General features: G+C 37.2%; 1 protein-coding gene across 2 annotated transcripts in view; it reads right to left on the bottom strand.

Annotated features, from left to right (window-relative positions):
* THSD7A (thrombospondin type 1 domain containing 7A) overlaps positions 1–24,067 on the bottom strand; it is a 369,265-nt gene that overhangs the window by 37,823 nt on the left and 307,375 nt on the right. For both annotated transcript variants that reach the window (XM_045827695.1, XM_045827696.1), the window contains exons 13-14: positions 17,838–18,032; positions 16,087–16,350 (exon numbers count right to left, since the gene is read on the bottom strand). In XM_045827695.1, coding sequence (XP_045683651.1) covers positions 16,087–16,350; positions 17,838–18,032 — 459 coding nt within the window. The remainder of the gene's footprint in view (positions 1–16,086; positions 16,351–17,837; positions 18,033–24,067) is intronic.

The raw sequence follows: 24,067 nt of genomic DNA, 5'->3' as shown, positions 1-24,067 counted from the left end.
AAGAAGAAAGCCAGACTCTTTCAATTACTATCCAAAGGGAACCATTTAACTTAGCACTTTATGTTTCCCCCTTCTTAGAAAATCAAGTCTGTAGAAGAAAAATGAAGGGTGTTAAGTAAATAATGTCTCCTATTTTTATAGTGCTGTCAATTTTAAAGTACCTTCACATCTTATATTCATTTGATTCACTTGAAAATCTTATAAATGTATTGGGCTATTATTGATAGTCCACCCAAAGGCAGTGAAATAATTAACAAGTGCAAGTTCATACAGTGAGGTGTGAGGAAAGGTTTTCTGAGGTCTAGTCCAGTATTCATTCCATCCAAGCACACAGCCAATTAACTTAACAACCTACAGGTTAGTTTGGAGAAATGGGAACATTTTCCTTGAACAGTCCCATACTGCCAACTTGACATTTCACTACATCAGTTTATCACAATTGTTCTCAAGGCAAATATGTAAGAAAAGTGAAATTCCTTGGGTCGAGAATCAGATGTTGCCCTGGCTGGTGTGGCTCACTGGACTGGGCGTCGGCCTGAGAACCAAAGGATCACCAGTTCCATTCCCAGGGCACATGTCTAGGTTGCAGGCCAGGTCCCCAGTAGGGGGCACACGCGAGGCAACCACACATTGATGTTTCTCTCCCTCTCTTAGTTCTTCCCTTACCCTCTGTCTAAAAATAAACAAACAAAGTATCTTAAAAAAAAGAATCAGATGTTGTGCTCTGTAATACTCTTGACTGTGAAGAGTAGTTGTTTTTGATGCAAGAAAACACTTTGCCTTACCATTTCACATCAACATGAAGGACTCCATTTTGAAAATGATTATGATATAAACAATTTGTACTAGGCACTCTAAGTAGAGTTTTAAAAATTTTATTGAGATATAATTTATGTATCACAAAATTTCGCTCACATTTTCACATTGGCAATGTATTCACTGAGTTATGCAAACATCACCACCATCTAATTTCAGAACATTTTCATCACCACAAAAAGAAATCCTTAGCATCTGCTTCCCATTTTCCCTTCCCTATGCCCTGGTCACCACTCATCATGTTTATGTCCCTAAGAATTTGTCTATTCTAGATATTTCATAAAATGAAATCAAACCCTATATGGTCTTTGGTGATCGGCTTCTTTCACTTACAGTATTTTCAGGGTTTGTCTATGTTTTAGCATGTGTCAGTACTTCATTCCTTTTTCTGACTAAATAGTATTCCATGATATAGATAAATAATATTTTGCTTATTTGCTCATCAGTTGATGAATATTTCAGTTGTTTCCACATTTCATATATTATAAATAATGCTGTTGGGAACATTTGTATAGAAGGTTCTGAGAGAATGTTTTCAGTTTTTTTGGATATCCATATCCAGGAATGAAATGACGGGTCATATAATAACTCTGTATTTTACTCTTTGAGGAAGTGCCAAACTGTTTTCCAAAGTTACTGCACCATTTTACAGTATCAATAGCAAGGTATACGTGCCCCAATTTCTACATCTGTTAAAACATCTTATTTTAAAAAATTTTAGTGTCCTTTGAAAAACAAAAGTTTTCAATACTAATCCTACTTATTTTTTTGGTTGTTTAATCTTTGATGACATATCTTGTTATTCATTACCTACTTCAAGGTCATGAAGATTTACACCTATATTTTCTTCTGAGCTCTATAGTTTTAGCTCTTATATTTAGTTATAAGATTCAGTTAATTTTGCATATAATAAAAGTTAGGGGTCCAACTTCATTCTATTGTATGTGATTATCAAGTTTTCCCAGACATAGTTGTTGAAAAGACTATTCTTTCTACACTGAATTGTTTTGGCATCTTGTTGAAAATCAATTGAGCACAAGCATAAGGGTTTATATCTGGATTCTAAATGTCATTCTATTGATCTCTATGCTGGTATAACACTGTATTGATTACCATAAAACTTTGTAAGTTTCGAAATCAGGAAGTTTGAGTTCTCCTGTGTCACTCTTCTTTTTAAAGGTAAATTTGGCTCTTTTGGGTCCCTTGTATTCCTGCATGCTTGTAGAATAAGTCTGTCACTTTTTGCCCAAAATGAAAGCTAACAATTTGATAAGAATTGTGTTGAATAGCTCAATTGACTTGGGAGTATTGCCATCTTAACAATCCAGGTACATGAATTGTAAGGTAAGTCCCATGGCTCTCCATAAAAAATATACCCAAATTATTCTATCATTTTCAAGCCATCATCACTTTCCGCATTCGGTTAGTATTAAATTTGTGCTATTTCCTTATGTATGCAGTATATATCTTCATCATCAGGACATAAGTTCCTTCAGAGTCTAAAAGAATGCTCAGAACACAACATATCCCTAGTAAATTTCTTTGACAAGCTGAGTAAATTATGAAGGAATTCAGCTAAAAGAAAAATTTTCCTGAAAAGATAATATAAGCCAGCCAGAGAAAGACAAATACCATATGATTTCACTCATATGTGGAATCTAATGAACAAACTGAACAACCCGGGAAAATAGAGACAGACTCACAGACGGACAGCAGATGACAGCTAGTGGGAGGGGTGAGGTTAGTAGGTGGTGGGATTGAGCAAAAAGGAGAAAGGACTCATGGACATGGACAATAGCGTAGTGGTTGTGGGGCAGGGGAAGGGGAAGGGTAAAAGGGGACTAAATGGTAATGAAAAAAAATACAATAAAAATAATAATAAAAATAAAATAAAAACAATTAAAAAACAAGTGAATGAGGGGTAATGCCCAAAGTAGCTGTTCGTTCTGGAAGTGACACATGGGGCAATTTTGAGGCCCCAGTTATGATGTTCTTCTTCTTGAATTAAATGGTGGTTATTATGGTGGTCCACTTCAAAATTATTATTTAAACTTAGCGCTGAATCTTTCCACTTATTTAGGTCTTCTTTAATATTTTTCAGTTATGTTTTGTTGTTTTGAGTGTAGAATCCTTGCACTTCTTTTGTTAAATTTATTTCTAAGTATTTTATTCTTTTTATTCTAGGTAGAAAGAGCTAACAAACATTGATTTTTTTTAGTATAGTGAAATAAGACCAATATGACAAGTTTAATACATAAGCTGTGCCCAAAGTGCCCTGGATTGGGATAGTGTTAAGAAGCTGGCCAACTTATCATGCAGTATTTCCTAGCATTACCTTATCATAAGTTACCTGGAATGCATACTAAAAGTACAGAGAGTATGCATATAATAATACCTAATTGTAAATGAAGTATAAAAGAAAAAGCTTTTTTCCTAAAAGATGGGATTACAGATTTGGTATGTAGAGCAGGATGCAATAACAGAGTTTTCCAGAGAGAATTAGTACGGTGCTAGATGGGTGCTAGACTTATCTGGGCGATCATTATGTAAGTTACATAAATGTCTAAGTCACTAAACCTGAAACTAATATAATATTATTTGTCAACTGTAATTTTAAAGGTAGGAATAAATATCAGATAGTCTTCAAGACGGCAGATGTGCTACTTGAGGTTTTGTCAGCTATGAAACACTGACAACCGAAAGAAGATGAGAATGTTAAATTTGTTTTTTTTTATTTTATTTTAATCATTGTTCAAGTACAGTTTTTTCCCTTTTACTCCCATCAAATGTTAAGTTTTGAATGCACTTCTGATGTTCAAGAAGGTTTTTGGAGTAGTGATAATGATCCAAAATATGTCCAATAAAGAACTGAAGGAGTATTTTACAATAATGTTTACCAGAATTTTGAAAAGCATAACAATCTTTAAGGAGCTTGTAGTGGTCTACTTAAATCTTATGCTTTGACTTTAATTATGGCTTGAGATAAGAGAACAGAAACTCACCTCATTGTTTTGAGTTGAAGTATATTTCAAATTCCATTCTCCTTTTCCTACAGCACAGCCAATAAGTGAGTTTATCTAACACAGCATGAGATATTTCAAAATGTAATTCCTGATAGGGGCCAGTAGTAATTTTTTTAATTTAATACTTTTGTGTGGCATAGTAATAGCTTAAGAAATATAATCAACCTGCAAAATGTTTAAAGTAATATCAAATCAATGCTATTCTGTCACCAAAATGTTTAATGTTTGTAAAAGTCCAATAATATTTTTTAAATCCCAATTAATTCTAAATATTATTAATAGCTTTGGTAAAAAGACACTTGTATTTCAAAGGTAATGTTATCGAAATATTGCTAGAAGAGCTGCACCTTCCCACCTTGTTAAATTTCAAAATGAGTGTAAAAGTAAACCTCTAACCTTTTGTTATTTAGTAATTATAGTGGGAAGTAGAAACACATAATCATTCATGTCACTACTTCACAGAGTAACAGATAAATGGAAATTCTTTCCATTTTATCTGTTGAAGTATTAGGACATTAGTAGGATTAACATGCATGACTTCAGTCTGATTCACACTGTATTATCAAGTAGTAACACTTAACACTTTTATGTATAATCTTCCAATAGGGTATTCAAGAAAACCTCTCAAATAAAATCCAGCCTATTAAATTGTTAAAAGATACATTCAGGCACCAAGACAAAACTGCAACAGAATATAGTGCTTAGCATTCCATTTTTATTTTCCAGTATGTTAACAACATTCAAGAATTGCCTGTCATGTTTACCTAGCACAATTAAAATTCTTAATGCTAGTAGTGAACTGCTATATAAGCATTCCCCTGCCTTCTTCACTAAGATAATTTTTGAAGGCAATTAACACCAAACAATCATGGGGGATGGAAAGACAGGAAAATTTGATGTGTTTTAAGGCTAAATAAACTGCTGCCATCTTGTAGCAATTCATAGCTCCTGTGGAATGCTGGGATAAAATATATGGCTTCACAATTAGGGTATTAAAACTTTTAGCAGTTCAGCACTGAATCTGACACACAGAAAAATCAAACTCCTGATTTCTGGTCATTTTTTTTGGATCCCATGACTGCTCTTTCAGGTTGAAATGGACACAAAACACTAGCAACCTTAAAGGGGTAAGCAGAGGACATGTTGCCTTTGAGATACATCCAATGACCTCAATCATTTGAATTATGAATGCGCAGATAAAGTATCTAACAATCTTCACAATTACTACATTGTGGTGTTGAAAGGTGCACTGTTGATAGATTAAAGAATTTATTTTGAAAACACGTGGAAAATATTTGCTGGTTCTGATTTACATCTGTGGGAATGAGCAGTGCTGGCTTTCCATGGGAATCATCCGCAGTAATCTCCAAAGTGACCTCAAAAAAATCTCTCCTATTGATATGTGTGTTATATGCATATTATGGCAATCAGGAATGAGAACATTAGCTGTAACTTTATCTATAGTTGTCCTCATGGGTTTTAAAATATTTTTTAAAATTAAAATATTTCCAAATACACAGCATATTTTTTTGTAGTTACATATTAAAAACTGGTAACAAGATAACCCAGGGAAACCAAACGACTATGCATGTATCCAAACTCCTATAAATGGACATTCTACCCAAACTCATATATTCAATGTATCAAAAGTAATGAATCAACACCAGACAATTAAAATTTTCATAGAGAAGTGTCCAGGTAAATTGATACCACTAAAATGTAATGTTGTTTTAATTTTATTTATATTAAGTTGTTTTATATACCTATCTCTGCATTCTGCTAAGCACTTAAAGATTCTCTCAGGAAATTTCAACATCAGTGTTAATGGCTGTGGGGTTTTGTTGACATTGTTATTCCAACACTGGACACTTACCCAATGATAAGACCCGTTCAGATTCACAGACACATCTATGTATAAGTTCATTTTTTAAAATATTTTATTTGCTTATTTTTAGAGAGGGAAGGGAGGGAGAAAGAGAGAAAAACATCAATGTGTGGTTGCTGGGGGTCATGGCCTGCAACCCAGGCATGTACCCTGACTGGGAATCAAACCTGCGACACTTTGGTTGACAGCCCGAGCTCAATCCACTGAGCTATGCCAGCCAGGTGTATAAGTTCATTATCAAGGCCATTTCTTATAGCAGACTCTAAAGCTTTCTGCTGAATAATAATGAATTTGGCTTGTCTTTGACCCTGAATACTGGGAGACAGCCTCCAGGCCCTGAAATTTCTAGTTATAGAGTATCTTTGCTATTCACTGCAGGCCCTGGGACTGCACACGAGTTTATGCTAAAAAGATGTCTAGTGGAAGCATTTGGTCACATTCAAAGACCAATTAGGAGTTTAGAGGGTTAGGGCTTTAAGCCACATGAAAGCTAAAAACCTCTGGTGAAGGAAGGTAGAGTTAAACCATGTGGTCAATGATTCAGTTAATCATGCCTATGTGATGAAACCCCAGTAACACCTCTGGATGCCCAAGCGCAGGTGAGCTTTCTGGTTGATAATGCACATTGATGTGCAGAGAGGTTGGTGCCTCCTGGGTCCACGCAAGAGAACAAGGATTCCCTGTGTCTGGGACCTTTCCAGACCTTGCCTTTGTGTCTCTTATTTGGGCTGCTTCTGATTGTAATTGTAAATACAGTTCTTTCCCTTAGTTCCCTGAGTCATTCCAGTAAATTTATGAGCCTGATGGGGTAGTGGGAACCCTCAAATATGTAACCAGCTTGTCAGTTATAAGGTCAACCTGGGGACCCCCAAACTTGTAGCTGACGTCTGAAGTGAGAACAGTCATGTGGAGAACTGAGCTTGTGACGTTTGGCCTAACTCTAGGTAGTTTGTGCTGGAATTGCAATCTACTTTCTGACATATACTTTACTTAAAAAGGAAATAAATAAACTTGTTTATGTAAGAACCTGTACCTATAGTTTACTTATGCAACCAAAATAAAAACCTTGGGAATAATTACATGCCTCATGGCATTCATTGACTTTTCCCCCAAATTTAACATTTATAATTTTAAGTAATATTGTATTAAAAATCAGAGATCAGTTTTTAAAAACTCACTTTGGGAATAGGGTTTTGTCAGCAATATAAATACATTAGACAGAGTCTTCAGATTACGAAGGTGAAGTAATGGGAAATAAGTTAACTTTGAAACTACTTAGAGTAATTTATTTTTAACTTCTTCTAATGCAAAATTCTGTTCTTTTAATCAATGAAAAGCATATATTGCCATAGAAGTATTTCCAAAGAATGATATTTAAACACTATTTTGTTGGGTTATACTAAGTGTGAAACATAAATTTTACAAAAAAACACTCTGTGGTGAAGTGAGTTAGACATTTATTGCGTTAAACTGGGTTAAACAGGTCTCTTCACCCTGGGTTTTCTTGTTTGCTAATGTGAGCTGAGTCTCTAGGAAGATGACTCAGGTACTGCATTCCTATACTTAATGACTTTTTCTTATAGCATCTCACTGAACAAGTGAGAAATAGATCATCCATGTAGGTTGGAATTACAATTCGTTAAAATTGGATTCATGTTTTCAGATGTACAGAGTTTTAGTATTTTTAAAGTAGGCCTTCTTATGTCCATTTCCAAATATGGAAAAATTCAAACACAGATAAACAAATTAAAAACAAATCCTCCAAACTTGAGAGCTTTTTCTTAAATTATTTTATGCTTCAAAGTTTTAAAGATTTAAAGGTCAAAAGTGATGGTAAAGGAAGGGGAAACTATTATGTGGCTAAACTTAAGTTGTTTTTTTTTTAAATGGCTATTTAAAGAGACCATAAGAAGAGTCGATCGTTTTTAATGGAAGTTAACAAAATTTCTTCTAAGAGCTAAATAGACCTTCAATGCAATTATGAAGGAATGGGCAAAACATGGGAAGTATATGCAAGTACAGAGTTTTTTCTTTAAAATTTAAATTTAAAATGCCCACACATTTGTTGGTGTGTTTTCAGGTTATTTTTTCAATCCATAGATCTGGCTTATGTCTGATATATTATGACTCCTTCATGCATTTATAAAAACAAACCCCTGTGCGTAAGCCGTGGTCACTCCATGACCATTGCAATGATGCTTCGAAATAGAAAAATACATGCATATTAGGAATGAGATTAAACTCAACTAATGGAATATAGAGCTTTAAAACTTTCTTGGATTTGCAGGGCTTTACTAATACATAGGAATATATATGTGGATTCACACAGGTCATTTAGCATCTTTATGAATTATGAAAACTGACAATACAACATAAGTAATGAAGGACTCTGGTGATGTCACTAAAATTACCACAGATATTGGGAAGATTACACTCTAATTATTTCACTCAAGTTAGTGTTGTCACTTCTGCAAGGCATTAAGGAGAAGAGGAGGTCAGAGCCCAAAGAGAGGATACAGAGTAAAATAAAGTAGCAGAAATTGTTGACAAAAGCTGTGGGGTCCATACATGGTTCTCTCACCACCTGTGATGAGGGCAGGCCAGGGGGCCCCTGGCCAGAAGGAATGTGTATTGTTTTGGGAATGGATTGTAACTCCCTCCTTATTTCCTTTTGGTAGAGGTGTCTTGTTCTGTGACTGCTTCTTGACCTTTTTGTTCTGCACATGCATACTGATGTAATGTAACTCCAGGCCACGTGTAGGTTTGTGCAATCTGGACCCTTGCTGCCTTTGTCTGGGACCCCTTATAAGGAGCCTCACACTGGAGGAGGTGTGGTCTCACTCGAGGTGACCTGTCATCGGCGTGCTCCCCAGTAACGTGAGTAATAAACGGCACGTCCACATTGGCTAGTCCACCAGGTGGGTTTTTTTTTGGACTATCATGAACACTTAAGCAGCTCCTTGCTCTGGGGCTCCTGTGCTACAACAGCAAAGATCAATTTTTCTTTTATTGTTGCACACGATGAATTGGTCTTGGCAGTTAAATTTATTTTAAGTAGCAGAACACTTTCTGCTTAAAAAGCTGCAAAGAAAACCCAGTAAGTGTATGGGATACACTGGAGGCTATGTTTGACAGCCTGGCCGGAGGGTTTCTGCGGAGCTCAGTTTGAAGCCCATGGTATTGAGTAATAGATGAGCTGAGGTCTCTGGGACACGGAACACACCGAACTAAAAGCTCACACCAGATGGTTTCCCACCACACCTGACCTGAGGGGTAGCTGCAGGACATGTTCCCACAGAAGTCTCTCTCACCACCTCAGTAGTCGTTCTCCTTCAGGGAGCCTGTCCGAGAATAATGCTGGTATCCATACCTTATTTAAATTCAATGCTAGACAATTGCTTTTTTTTTTTTTTTGATACTCAAGTATCCAGAGTAATCCACTCCTTTTTCCCTTAGCTCTTTAAATGTGCAATTAATACCTCTGGAAACGTTTGTCCCTCATCCTCTGCCTCTCTTTTCCATTTGAAAGGGAAGATCTCCATTGTGAATGATAATTGCAAAAGCAGTACTAACTACCTAGGCTACTAAATGAAAGATTTAAATTCTGACATGAATTAGACATTAAATAAATGGCATCAACTTAAAAAGCTTTGCAGAGACATAGCACTCCATTTCAGCTTGTTTACAAGACTCTTTATAGCCTTTCCTGCCTGGTTTAATTGAACATGCTTTTCCTCAAATACTAGCATCCACTATGAAAAGGTGCACTTTCTCATTCAATTTTGTTTTTAATTAACCTCCAATATTAAACTTTCATAAACTTCCACAGCATCCCATCACCGAAAGCAATACATTCCAGTCACATTACGGTTGAGTGATCACGTTATCATTAGATCCACTCTCCCCGTAATCATAAATATTTTTATCAGTTGTACCCTGAGTTCCACCTAATGTCCTAAAAGTACATACTCTTGAACTAAAATCTATTTGTAAATGGAGTACTATGTGAATTTTTTTATTCAACCGGGCACTTGTACCACAGATACACCCAGGATATATTCCCTTTCTTAGTTTTGCTGATGGTTCTTTTTCTTTGTTTCCATAAATTCTACTAGAAAACAATTCCACACCTGTGGCCTGTGTACTGCAGTCCCTAACTTACAAGGTAGTATCTGGTATTTACAGTTTCTTGTAGTAGCCGGGGTGGTAATTTAAACATTATAATTTTGAAATCATCTGCATCACAACTGCAGGACGCCGGTGATATAAAGAAATTACTTAGGCTATTAAACAATAATATTGGAAGCTATCATATAAGGGACATTATACTTATAATTTGAAAATATTTTATTAAAAGTCTTTTGTTTCATTTGTAAAATGTGTAGAGCTTTTATTTAATTTTAATAATTAGTGCTGTAGTACAAGCCAAGAAGGAAGCAAACCCTACGAGATAGGGCATGTGGCAGAACAGCTGAAATAGATAAAAGCTGCAGAACCTATCAGGAAGAAGGAAGACCACCTCCACCCCCAGATTCATGGCTTGAAACTGGCAGACACCTAACGGTGGAATTATATGCTCATTATAATACATTGACACGCTAAATGACACACCCCTTATTTCTAGGATGGGAAATGAAAAGCCCTATAAGGAGACAAAGTGGTTGATGGAGCAACTCAGAAATCTCCTCCCCTTTCCTGAGAAGATCCTAAATATCCCACCCCTTCACTGAATACCCTACCCCTTGATTACATGAATCTTAATAAAGGAAGCAAATTCTGCTAAATGGGGGCCACTCTGTCCATGGAGTAGCCCATCGTCTTTCTCAGTGCTGCACTGATAAAATCACTTTCACTTTAAACTCTGTGCTGACTCATACTTGAATTCTTTCCTGTGCAAAGCCAGAAACCTACAGTGGGTCACAGACCTTTGGGTCCCCAACCCCAGCATGGTTACATCATCTATAAGAGCAATTTTGGGTGCCAACAAGTGTTTTTTTGCAAAATAGCAAACTTGAGTGGACACACATTGAGTCCCACAGATGCTTCCCAAAACAATTGCTAAAGCCATTCATTAATGTCTGGAAGGTTCTCTGTAATATCATTTATAAACACAGTAGGCAACGAGAGAAAACATGTCAGAGTCAATACAAATCACTGTATTTTAAAATTAATGTTAAAGAAAATTTAATCCTATACTCTTAAGTCATTAGACAAACTACTCTGAACTATTCAAAGTGACTACAGTTAGAAAACAAGCTGCAACGATTAGAAGGGGTAATGTGACCTAAAAATATTGCAGTCCGCATGCCAGTGTGATGTCCAGGTGGCAGTATGAAGTCCTGATGGTGTTAGGGCCCTTGGCCATGGCTATGGAGTGCACCAAGTGAAATGTGCACAACACTGTAATAAAACAGGGTATTGTGTTTACCAATCAGGCAGTAAATAAACCCAGAGCTCTCCTTCAGTTCTCGTCTGAACTGGAAAAGATTTCCCTCAGGGCAATCATTAAATTGCCAATATCCTTTCCACAGAAAGTCCTATAGACTCATTCTGTTTTCAAAATCATATCTTAAGTAGTCATTCATCTTATGAAGACCTGCCCTTATAATTTCAAACATTTCCTAATTGTCCCCACAGCTGGTAATCAAGTGAATCTCACAAGGGAGGTGCTCATGGTTTTGCCCAAGGCAGCATCAGGTTGAGGATCTATAGGAGGTGATCTCCACAGGCCTTTGCCTCCAAGGTTCCAGATCATGATCCCTACCAAACCCTGTGAGTGTCTGCGTGATCCAACGAAGTCGACTTCAGATGGGTAAGAGAAACACTCCCCCGGGGAATGGTGTCTAAACGCAGATTCTGACTCAGCAGGTCTGCAACAGGAGCTGTACTTCTGCATTTCCAAGAGTTCCCCTGTGGTGTTTATGTTGCTGGGCTGGGGACCACATTTTGAGTAGCAAGGGTTTACATTCCAGTTGGCAAATGACAGCACAGTCTGGCAGCCTGTTTTTGCCAATAAAGTTTTATTGGAACACAGCCATGCCATTCACTCACATATTGTCTATAGCTGCTTTCATGCCATCATGGCAGGGCTGTGTAGTTGTGACAGAGACATTTTGGACTGCAGAACCTAAGACATTTGCTATCTGGCCTTTTAAGAAAACATTTGGTGACAAATTAACCCAATAGCTGATTCTTTAGTTTTCTTATGATCTCTCTCTCCCTGTTGGCAAGTATTTGATAGGTAGCAACAGACATATTACTTTTAGGCGACAGGAAAGCTATGCATATTAAACAGCTTGGGTTCAGGAAAAACAGCCGTAAGGTAACAGATAAGCCTTTCTGCTACTTGATATTAATAGGTATTAACATCACAAATATAATTAAGCTCAATTTTACAACACATATTGATAGTGCACTATGGCATGACCTGCCAATGAGAAACAGCAAAGACAAATTTGCTGAGGGTGAAGACTGAAGAGAAGTGTCTGAAGTGAATTACACAGGTCATGGAGCTCCATACTTGAACATTTGGCATTTTTACACTTTATCGAATTCAATTTCTAAGTATCCCATCTGAATAAATTAAATAGAAATGTTATTCCTTATTTTCTCAAGGAAAGGTGAGTGGGAACAAACAGACTTAAATAAACACCGCATGCTCTCAATTAACAACACAGGTTGGGAAACACAGGTTTGTACAGATTGCGCAAGCACATGTTTGCACAGGTTGTGTAAACACAGGCATGGAAAATGCAGTTTGTCACAGTTACTAATATGATATAAACCAAGAGGGTAAGCCATTGTCCAAACTCAGTGTTATACAAATCAGGCAATTTTGAATAAGCTTTAAGTGGCAATCAGGAGTCTCACCAATGTTGATATTATGGGACTAATTCAGTAAAGTAGGTGTGTGACTACTAGTTTTTCTCCCATTAAGTAGGTAGAGAGAAGCACAGATATTTGATAAGTGTCAAAAAGTTTGCGCCACATAAAGCTCTTCTTCCACAGATCTTATTTTTTCTCAATGATCTGTCTGATTATTTCCCAGAAATCTGACACAGAAGGACAGTCTGGGGAAAAAAAGGAAGTGTCTAAACCTAATTGTGAATCAAATGCAACTACAAAAATTCTCTCCAGCTCTTCACTTACTCATTTACCCTACAGATATTTATTGGGCACCCACTGTTCTAGGTGCTTGGGCTACAGCAGTGAATAAAATACCCTCATCAATCTATATTCATGTCCAGGAGATAAAACATAATTCAGAAACATAAGAAGTAAGTTATGTGATATGTTACAGAGTGACATATATTTTAGAAACACAAGGTGAAGAGCAGGATCAGGGACTTGGGGACAGTGGGGTAGGGCGGAGGCAGCAGCATGTAAAACGCTACCACTCCTGTTTCATGGAAATCTTGAGTACGTGTACCTTGCATACGAGCTTGGTTACTTCTAAGATTCTTTAAAATATCAAGGTTAAATGATATAATAAAAAAAGTTTCAGGAATTCTACCTCTTGTTCTGTGAAATTTTAAGTGATTAAGAAGTACCCAGTACTATGTGGTTAGACATTCAATAACTTCTAGTAAACCAATTAATTAAGACCTTAAAGGATTCTAGCAGTGAGTAGAAAATGTGTGATTTGGTTTTTGAGAGATTTAAAATCTGTTGCTATAGTGATACTATACAAAGTTTCATACCAAAGGAAATGCATATAATTTGTATTATGCTTTTAGAATAAATGCCAGAAATGTATTTATATATCAACATTTGTGCAGGAACTATATTTAATACCTTTATAAAGATGAATGAATATTTATGTGGTTCCCAAGTTATACTTTCAGATCTGATTTTCGGAGAATGGGTATAGCTTTTCAATATACAGAATCTACTATTATGAAGAATTCCAGGCCTAATAGAATTGTGCCTCAAGTTAAGACATTAAAAAAAGAGTGACTACATGCGAAATGGCCTAAAATAATATAATTAAACTGGTAAAAGTAAAATTGCTTTGTCAGTAAAATAAATGATAATATGATCCACAGGTGAACAATGCACATTAAATAGAAATGCCCTGAGGTCCTTATGGAAGACGGGAGTAGTGTCTCTGTACTACACACATGTGGGAGTCAATTCCATACTTAACCTGAAAGTAGGAAGAGACTTTTTCTTGAGAGCAACTTAAAAATGGCATTTCTACCATCCATCTGTAAAGCTGATTTGACTGAGAGGAGGCAGTGGACATAGAAACCGCACATTAGCGCATGCCTGGGACAGAGGGCCAAAGTTATGGCAGTTTCCTGACACCATCAGAATTGACAGAACATATTTAAAAAGTAATAATTTCCAAAGGAATTAGGCAATAGAAATTCCTCAGGCTTTTCTTGGAGTAAATACATTAGTAAACACTAAAATATTCCATTGGACATCCATCATAGGTCGGATTTAATAAAGAAGGAATAGTGTTGGACAGACACAAAGAACTGAACTGGAACAGTTCACTTAGGAAGGATCTTAGACCCTTTCGAAATCCTCACCAAGATCAGTGCTATCAAGGGCCCATCGTTTTTCTCTATGTACTTTTCTTCCAGAATGCAGTGTTGCTTTCTTTGTGCTTCGAATCGACAATACTAAGCTGGGAACTCTACTGCCTTTGCCAACCTTCAATTATTTTTGCCCTTTTACTTTTTTTATCTGCTCAGACATTTTTGTGGCAGTCATGGGATATTCTAAAAGTTTTTTCTAAAATTAAGGAGTGCAGAAGCACTCCTGCATCTCATTAACAGATCAGGGTAAAAGCGGGAATATATGAGAATCGTTCTGCAAGCTCACTGGTTATGTGCGAAACATGATTATCTTGGTGGTTCACTATGCATAACAATTTTAAGTGTGAGCAAACACCTACCTGCTACATTCCAGGAGAAACACATTTTTAAAGTAATCTTCAATTTTACATTTTAATGACTAATTACAATCTTATATATTATCATCGTATCATCTCTGAATGAGAAGTACATTTGCATTTTTCCTAGTATCTAGTTTATAGCACCTCTGTTATTTGATATAGAGAATAAAATAGTTACTCTTAGAGATGTTTTTCAAAGTGTGCCTATTAGCAGCAATAAACTCTTTTTCTTTTATAGTTATTATTCTAAATATATGGAATAATCATAAACTTCCCAATGCACATATATTAAGCTGAAAAATACATCTAGAGCTTCAATATCATGGAAACTTTGAGACTTACATCACTCTACATTGATAAAACAGGAACTATGAGGTAGGGTTAATAAACAGATAAGGTTTTTTTGGAAACTTCCTTGTAAGAACATGTATAAAAGATTCCAATCAATGTGTCACTATGATACCCTGATGGTTTTTAAAGGTGAGATGGTCCTATTAGTTCATAATGTTTTCTGAACCATAGAATAAAACTAGAGGAGCACCATTCCAACAGAAATTATTTCAGCAAGACCGGAAGTTACCTGCCATGGAACCCCCTCCTAGCAATTGAACCTGACTTCCTAGGTCACCTCCATGAAGAAGGTAGGAGGATCATTGTCTTGTATTTGCAAATATGCAACCTCTGTGATTCAGGCTGACCCACAGTAAACTGATTTCATTCCATTATAAAAAGACACTTGTATTAAAATAAAAGAGTAATGGAGAAACAATGTTGAAGGCTGATTATACCAAGACTTAGAACCAAAGAGCTCACTGCATACGTTGGCCAAAGATGACCACTCTTCACAAACTTTTGGCAACTAAATTATCATCACAGTTTTTCAGCTATTTATTTATTTAGGATTAGAAGTAAAAAAATGTGCAAAGTTTCCCAAGGGTATTTTTTTTTTTGCCAATCTCAACTCAATGAGCAATAAACAAATATTTGTGAGTTTTCACCAGTTACGGCTTTCAATCTTTCTTCTCTGACACTTGACATTTTAGGCAGATTGCAAATCTTGTCAGTTTGGTTATTAAAAATTTGTCTGGTTTAAAACTTGATTCTCAAATTAAATTCAATTGAAATCTCCTCCCTTTCTTTCTGTACAGACACCTGTTGGGGATGGTTGGGTCTATTCAACATACTCTTAACCTCAAAGGAGGCGCTGGCACCATTCTGCCTACCCATAAAGTTTCTTTGCTACTAACTTTGGGACTCAATGGTCAACTCCCGGATGAGACAAGTGCTACCAAATGTCCTGTTATATATAAATACTATGTGTACAGGGTGGTGCCCCATAATGTTCAATTTCAAAAATAATAATGTAAGCCTTCATTTCCCTCCGTTCTCATACATGTGCAATTTACCTCCACCTCCCAAAGCAGTGAATGTGTAACAGTGAAGAAAAACTGGGTTACCATGGCTGTTACATCTGGACGTTTCCACCAGCCTGCCGTTTTGATCGTAGCATGCCATTGCTTGGTAACGATAGCCTTGCCCGCACTCCTTGATGTCTCCTTGCACTTTCATTCCCAGCAGCACTTCCACTTTCCCCTCTGGTAAAATGCAGTCCGACCAGTTCCCCACGGGCTGCGCGTTATACTTGTCACAAGGACAGTACTGAGTCTCAATCAGAGGGTACACGTGAGAATTCTTACATTTTTCCTTCTTTTTACTTTTTCCTGTGGAGAAATTTCAGTTGGAAAATATCATTATTACTTTCAAGCTGCCCCTACGTTTTCTCCTTTCCTAAACTACCTTTGTCCATTTTAGCCCTGTTCTACAGCAGCCTATAAATAAATGCTATTTTCTCACCCACAGTGCTTTTTATCTAGGCTTTTGTTAGTGTCAGGTGCTTTGCATAGTGAAATTTTTTTTCCCTTTTAAAAATAGCTCATTACATTAGGCACTGTTGTGGTGATTTTTATATTTTTTAAAATGATTAAAATCCTCCCAAAGGATCATGTGTTTTCACTGACTGGGAAGTGGGAGGTACCTGCCTACATCTCTCCTTTACGATACGAAATGGAGAGAGTCACCACCCTGAGCTTCACAGCTTTTTTTGTGAATTCCAAATAGATGATACAACTATAAAGGACTGCAATCCAGAAAATGAGATTTTTGTATTTATTTTTCTGAGTATGATTTTGCATTTTTCAGCATTTCTGAAGAGTAGTCACTTTGACATAGTTGGTGATTAATACAGGAAATATCAAAATAATATTCAAAATGAAGGTATTTAATATCAGCCTAAAATATTAGAAATGATTTGTACATATATGTAAATAAATTCCCTGTTAAAATAAGACCCTGACATATAACAGTAACATGTGTTTAAAAATTATATATCATTATTTTAATTAAATCATATATGTTTATATTTATTATGTGGTATCATATATTATAGACTCTTTAATTATATTGACCATCATTAGTTATGTATGTTTTACATATATTTATCTGTAACTTTTATAAGCCAGGGCATATAGTTTTCATTATGACAGGTGGCTTATTTTATAACTTTTAAATTCTGATGAGTCTACTAGCACCAATATTTTTACGTTTCTTTTGCCAACTGAGGGTATTTTTGAATGCACCAGGGTTTAGTTCAGTACAATGGCTCTTGTTCTTGCTCATTACATCACTGTTCTGTTTTTTTTTTTTGTCACTGTGACTGCCTTTTAAAATGCAGTTTTGAGATACAGAATTAATGCCATAGTCTTCTGCTAGGGTGTAAAGGATAAGTGAGGCTGTGACAGTGAGAATGGGTTAGGAAAATGAAGTGGCAACCTTTCCTCTTGCTCCCAAACACTTTTTCCAAACACTGCACAGTCTGTAGGCAATCCAGCAAAAGTACATACTTAAAACAAAAGATAACCTTCCAAGTACTGTCATAGGAAGACAGAGTTTGATTTTCAAGGTCACTTTTCCTTCATACCAAAATTACACAATGTGTCTGCCCTGCCAACTTACATGAAAACACACATTGGAATCCATTGACTTATTGTTGGTATACTTATATATACACAATATATGTATATGCACATTTATATAAGTATACCAACAATAAGGCATACCCATGCATTTTCCAGATACATTGTCAGAACTCTCTTGGTCTGACTTGTTTTGTTTTTGTACCTCGACAGGCATTCCAATGAATTATTCTTACCAACAATAGTGCGCTTTCTGGTCCTAACCGCACCACAGTCTCCGTTGCATGAAGAAAACTTGGACCAGCTGGTGAACTGACAGTCATCTTGGCAGGGGACCTGGCAGGCCTGGGTGAGGGCTGGCACAGGGCCGGCATACCGGAGGCATTCCTGGATGCCAGCCTGTCCTCCGTCTTGCCTTCGACAGGAGATGGCTAAAGGAAAAGCACAGAGCTGTTTAGAGCAAGTCTGAATGTCTGTGATCACTCGACAATTTAGGAATTAACATTTTCTTAAGCAGTCAGAGGAATCCTTTTTTAATTCTTTATTTTCAGCAGAAAACTAGCGAGAGTGTTTCTAATAATCACAGTAGTCATTAAATTGATGGCACAAATTAAAAAAAAAAATCACAGATAACCCCAGTGGTTTTTATGACACCAAAAAGCACACGCACTTGGCATTCAGCCATTTTTATTACATGCTATTAAGAATTTCAAGTCACATGTGGAGTGTATTTAGAAATGAATTATTTAGGAGACAAATGAATAATACATAGGTGGTGATAATAGTTTATGTTGAACGCAGGCTATTCCTAGAGGTGCGGGGAGACGCCACACACCTCTAACAATCGCTCCCACATCACTGGCCACTGCGGGGCTCCTGCCCAGAAGGGTCTCAGTGGCGGCGAGTTGACTGGAAGGTTTGGGTGGGAAGTGGATGTTCACAGTTTGTCTTGAAGCTGCACTTCCATATTTTTTATTTTTTATTTTATTTTTTACATTGGAAGTTTGTTGGGATGGCTCTCAAGTGGTTAATGGGAGGGGGCAGTGTCGAAGCCCCCCCCAATCCCTCCAGCTAAAACTTCTTCACGTGCACAAATATCAACCAAAAATTAAAATAAAAACTTTTAGCAACCTTAATCTATCATATTATAATTGATATCTCCACAATTACATATGTACGCTTAAAACCATCAAGTAATTTTCATTCATATATATTACGAATTGCTTTACTGATTTCTATAAACCATGCCATAGTGTCATTACTTATTCAACATAGATGTACAACTGCTTTAAAGTGAACAGGACTTAAAAAGAGCAGGTGATGTTTAAAATCCCCTCTCTCCCTCTGCCATCTCTGCTGTTGGTTTTAAAATAATTCATTCATTTATTGAGGAAGCAGATGAAACATTTATACCTTGGTTCTAAAGTTAAGTCTTTATTGAACTAGCTTCAATGGCCTTAGCCAGACTGATTTACATGGTCTATTCGGGTTTATGGTCTAGGGTGACATGGCTGATCTCTGCTCTGCTCAGGATTCTGTCAGATGAAGCTAAGGTGAAGGGGTCTGGTATTTTGATCCCAAATTAGAGTGAAGACACAGAAGGTCCCAGGTTAGACAACACTCTCCAAATCCATACAGTAAGACTGACAGCTAGTAGTGTAGGGCTGTGTGCTGGGGTGTGTATAAGGTCATAACAATTCTAGCAAGGGAAGGCCTTCTCTGTGTAGGTGAACTCAATTGGTTGCAACTGCTACAGGAAAAGTTACATAATTGTACAAATGTAGGTGAATAATCACCTATTTCTTAGCTATAGATATCTCTTCATTTAATATTCACAACCCTGGAAGAGCCAATTTTATGGGGAAAAAAAAAGAAAAGAAAAACAAAACAAAACAAAACAGGGGTCCCTGAATTTTGAAGACATGAAAACCTGGGAGAGTGGGCAATAGTGGCCTTCATGAAGGTTATGTGACAAGAAAAACATTAAGTGCCCCAAAGAGACTCTCACAACTTGGGAGAGGAGATGGCTGGTGATCTGTGCTGATCATTCCAGTCTCAGATAATGGGACTCAAATCAGGATGGGCCTCAAATCAGGCTGCAATTAAAATGACCAGCACAGCTTTTGGAAAATGTCCACACCTTTGCTGAACTCAAACATTCTGATTTAACTGATGGAAGACAGGGTCCTGGGCGTTAGCATATTTTTATTTTTATTTATTTATTATTTTTAAAAAGATTTTATTTATTTATTTTTAGAGAGGGAAGGGAGGGAGAAAGAGAGAGAGAAATATCAATGTGTGGTTGCTGGGAGCCATGGCCTGCAACCCAGGTATGTGGTCTGACTGGGAGTCGAACCTGCGACACTTTGGTTCACAGCCCGAGCTCAAAGCATCTTTTTATTTTTTAAATATTTTATTTATTTATTTTTAGAGAGAAGGAAGGGAGGGAGAAAGAAAGGGAGGAGGAGGAGAGAGAGAAACATCAATGTGTGGTTGCCCCTCACACGATACCCCACTGGTGACCTGGCCCACAACTGAGGCATGTGACCTGACTGGGAATCAAACTAGCGACCCTTTGGTTTGAAGGCTGGCACTCAATCTACTGAGTCACATCAGCCAGGGCCATTAACAAGTTTTTAAAGTGCCCAAATAATTCAAATATGTATCAGTGGATTGAGAACACTGCTCTAGTAGGTAATATATTTGCACTTGCATCAGAAACACCTGGAATACTATTAAAATAACATTTTAATTGGATTCATTCCAGAGCCCCTGAAGGAGAATTCTATGTGTGGGGTCAAGGAATCTGCATTTTTTCAAGCTGCTCATGTTTCCTAATGCATATTCAAGTTGAAGACCCAATAGGTTTCAGTAATGAAGACACGAAGAAGGGTCTGGTTGACACTTGTGGCTAAGATGGAAAGTCCTTTGGTGCCCAGTCACCCTGGCTCTGTGCCAAGCTTTGGGAAAAAAAAAAATGACTGAACTTATGCTAATGAGCTAAGGAAGCTCCAGGGGACCCATACAAGGAGTGGACCAAAAGGGGTTGGAAAAATGTTATCTGTGGATTGGTATAGGACCAGTTCCTAGGATGTGGTATTGTTCATGAGCTAATGTGACTGTGCAGTTCTTGCTATACCTGTGGAAGAAGGGTTGACTCCTTAAACACTTCAAACTTAGCTCAGGTGGCTTGTGGGCAAAGTTGCCCCAAGGAGGCTCAAGAGGAAGGGTTGATAAAGAGGAATAAATCAGACTTTTTGCTAATCAGGATAGGTAGGAACCTCAAGAATGATAAATTTGGAAAATGAGAGATTTGACCACATCAGAACTCTAAGCTTTGTAGCAGGTTACACTGTTTATAACTAAAAGAAAATTATCAAACTAAACTTGGGTTCCTTGAAATAAGACTACTTCTACCTACTCCGAAACAGACCTGATTATAAATCTTTTGAGAAACTATATGAAATTGCCGTAGGTTCTCCATTAAGGTTCTCTCTCTAAGGTGGTTTCTCACAGTCTTTCACTATTGCTCCAACTCTCATCACATTGAGTAATATCAAAATAAATAAATAAATAAAACCATTACCAACACCATTCCAGAAATAAATTAATTTTGTGCAGCTCTATCCTATTTGCATAAATCTAAAGTTGTTTTCTCTACATACCTGCAGTACATAAAATCTTTAGTATTTTGACTAGTTGAAAAGAAAAAAATGCAAAATTCCCATATCTGTTCTAAAACCCACTCAGCACTCCACTCCTCATATCTGAGATTTTAGACAGTGTACTTCGAATGAATCACTCATGCAATATTATGCAAACAAGTAGCAATACCACAGTTTATACAGTGTATTGAAAATTTATCACACATCTCAACTTGTTTCTATTCTGACGGAGAGGAAATGCAACAATTCTAACACAGGAATGCAATCTGAAATGAGCTTCCTGCTATTGGGCTGAGAAAAATATAAATGTTTGGAAAGGAAGCCATCTGGTCTCTCAACTTTATAAATCTTAAAAATCACATCTTAAGGCACTAAAACCAGGGTGCTTTTAACAGTAGAAAAGATTCCTCATACTAAGCATGGTTTACTAGCACATCAAAATGTTCCATTTACTCAGTCAATTATATCTGCACTTACAGGTAGAGCAGACATACCTTGTGTATAATGATTATGCAAGTGCTCTTCTGGGCTGAGGTCTCTTTAGAAAGATGGGCCCCAAACCATGCTGCCTTATGAATAGTTCACCATGAAAGCTTAGTGTGAGGTTAGCACATATCAAATGATTATTGTAAAGTAAAATTCCATATTTAATTCTCTGTTGATTATATCCATTTATTTTATTGATCATTTTATTGTACTTATTGAGGCATAGTAATGTTTTTTCAAACTATATGAGAGAGTTTATTTAAAAAGTGACAGAGGTAGTAGAAGTGAGCCAGCCCTGACTGGTGTGGCTCAGTGGGTTGGGTGTCGACATGCAAACCAAAAGGTCACGAGTTTGATTCCCAGTCAGGGCACAGGCCTGGGTTGTGGGCTAGGTCTCCAGCTGGGGGTGTGAGAGAGGCAACTGATTGATGCTTCTCTGACAGCTCAGTGTTTCTCTTCTTCTCTTTCCATCTCCCTAAAAATAAAGAAATGTAGTCTTTGCGGGGGAGACAGAGAGAGAGAGAGAAAGGGAGGGAGAGAGAGAAAGGAAGGAGGGAAGGAAAGAAGGAAGGAAGGAAGGAACCAGATGAGCTGTGTAGGTTCCCAAAAAAAGTTAGAGAGGCAGAAGAAGGGCCCTTGGAGCTTAGGAGAGGGAAAGGAAAAGGTAACATGCCTGGGGGATGGCAGGAGGGGGAGAGAAAGGCAGGCACTGGCATGCTCCAGAGAGGGACAGTGCACCCAGGCCCAGCAATTTTTATCTAAGCGTCATGGAGAGGCTGCTTCCAGCAGGCTGAAAGCCAGGGAGTCACCCATGTGACTGACTGGTGGGTTACACATGTATCAGGCCAGCTTAGCCCGTCAACACTGAGCATTTGCTGGAAAAATAAAGTAAGAACGCCACTTTTATAAACGAAGAAATGCTCTGGAAAACGGAGACAGAATTGTTGGTTTCAAAGGGACCTAAGAAATGTTCCAACTAAATGCAATGTGGAAAACTTCATGAACCCTGATTTAAACAGATTGATTGCAAACAGGCATTTTTGAAACAATGGGGGGCAACGAAACATGGTCTAAATATGAGATGATAGTACAGAACTATCATTAATTTTGCTTAGTGCTATAATAATACTATCATGTTTAAAAAGTAATTTACACATGATATACATCTTATCTGGAAGTTGCTTTAAAATATACCAGCAAAACCTTTTTACGTATGTGGAGAGTGTCAGATGACCAAGAAGGGCAACATGTGAACTGCTGTCGAGGTGGAGGCAGTGATGACTATGTTACTAAGTACTCATTACTTTTTTACTTTTGCGTGTTATTGAAATTTCCCATAAATTTAGCTTTAAAAATATTAATAAGTAGAATGAACAGAGTCAGTTCCAGAATGTTTTAACTTGAATTCTGTGCTACGCTTTAAAGAAGAGAATCATACAGGTTGCTGGGATGAAAGGGAATAGAGAACGTTGGTTTGAGCAGCAAGGGCATGGCTATCGGTGTTATGCCCACGTGAGCATGTAAATGGAAGGCTACCAAAGTGGCTGGGAAGTAAATCTAATAGAATTCAAATGTAGTTGCTCCTCTTCATTTTCATGAAAAGGAAGGATGCTCCCTGATTATTCAGGATGCAAAAAAGGACAAGTGCTCTTGGTCCACGAGATTACCCTTCAGCAGGTCAGACCAGATTGTCATTTTGTTCAAATAATCAAGGTGAAATAAATTACTAGGCCTAAAATGTGCACACAGAAGTTCATTACCGGAACCAGAATAAGATCAATGTCCTAGCACAGTGAAAGCCATTGGAGTCTACGTAACAAGGATTTCAGGAAGCTCTGAGACCCAATTTATTAAATTGAGCGATAGCAATGTGGTTTATCCCATAGCAACAGCATCTAGGTGATCGAGTGATTAAAGAAGTGGTTTTTCCTATAGTGTTTTGAAAAATGGCAATAGTGCGAATGAATCATGTAGAAATGAAAAATAATAGGCTTAATGTGAACAGGAGTTAGTTACCAAGAGACCTAATTGTGCTTAGAAGACCAAACCTATAAATAATGCAAGAGGGCTCTGGTTGTTTACTAGGTGGATATAATGATCATCCTCTTTCTCTGTGGAAAAGAGATTTTCACTGACAAGTTTGCCCAATTACAATTCCTAATTACAAGGTGTGACTGTACCTCTGGTAGAAAAGGAAAAATGTACTTTAAAAACATTTTATCCCGAATACTTACAGTGATTCCCAGGTTCACTGATGCTCATAATGTATGTGAAAGTCCTTGTATCAGGAGTTACTAGGAAATGATAATCAGCTC

Source organism: Phyllostomus hastatus, unplaced genomic scaffold, assembly GCF_019186645.2.
Source record: "Phyllostomus hastatus isolate PE091 unplaced genomic scaffold, TTU_PhHast_1.1 phas_scaffold_78, whole genome shotgun sequence".
Taxonomy (NCBI): domain Eukaryota; kingdom Metazoa; phylum Chordata; class Mammalia; order Chiroptera; family Phyllostomidae; genus Phyllostomus; species Phyllostomus hastatus.
Note: the sequence above shows the minus strand (reverse complement) of the source record. Positions and strands in the feature narration are given on the sequence as shown.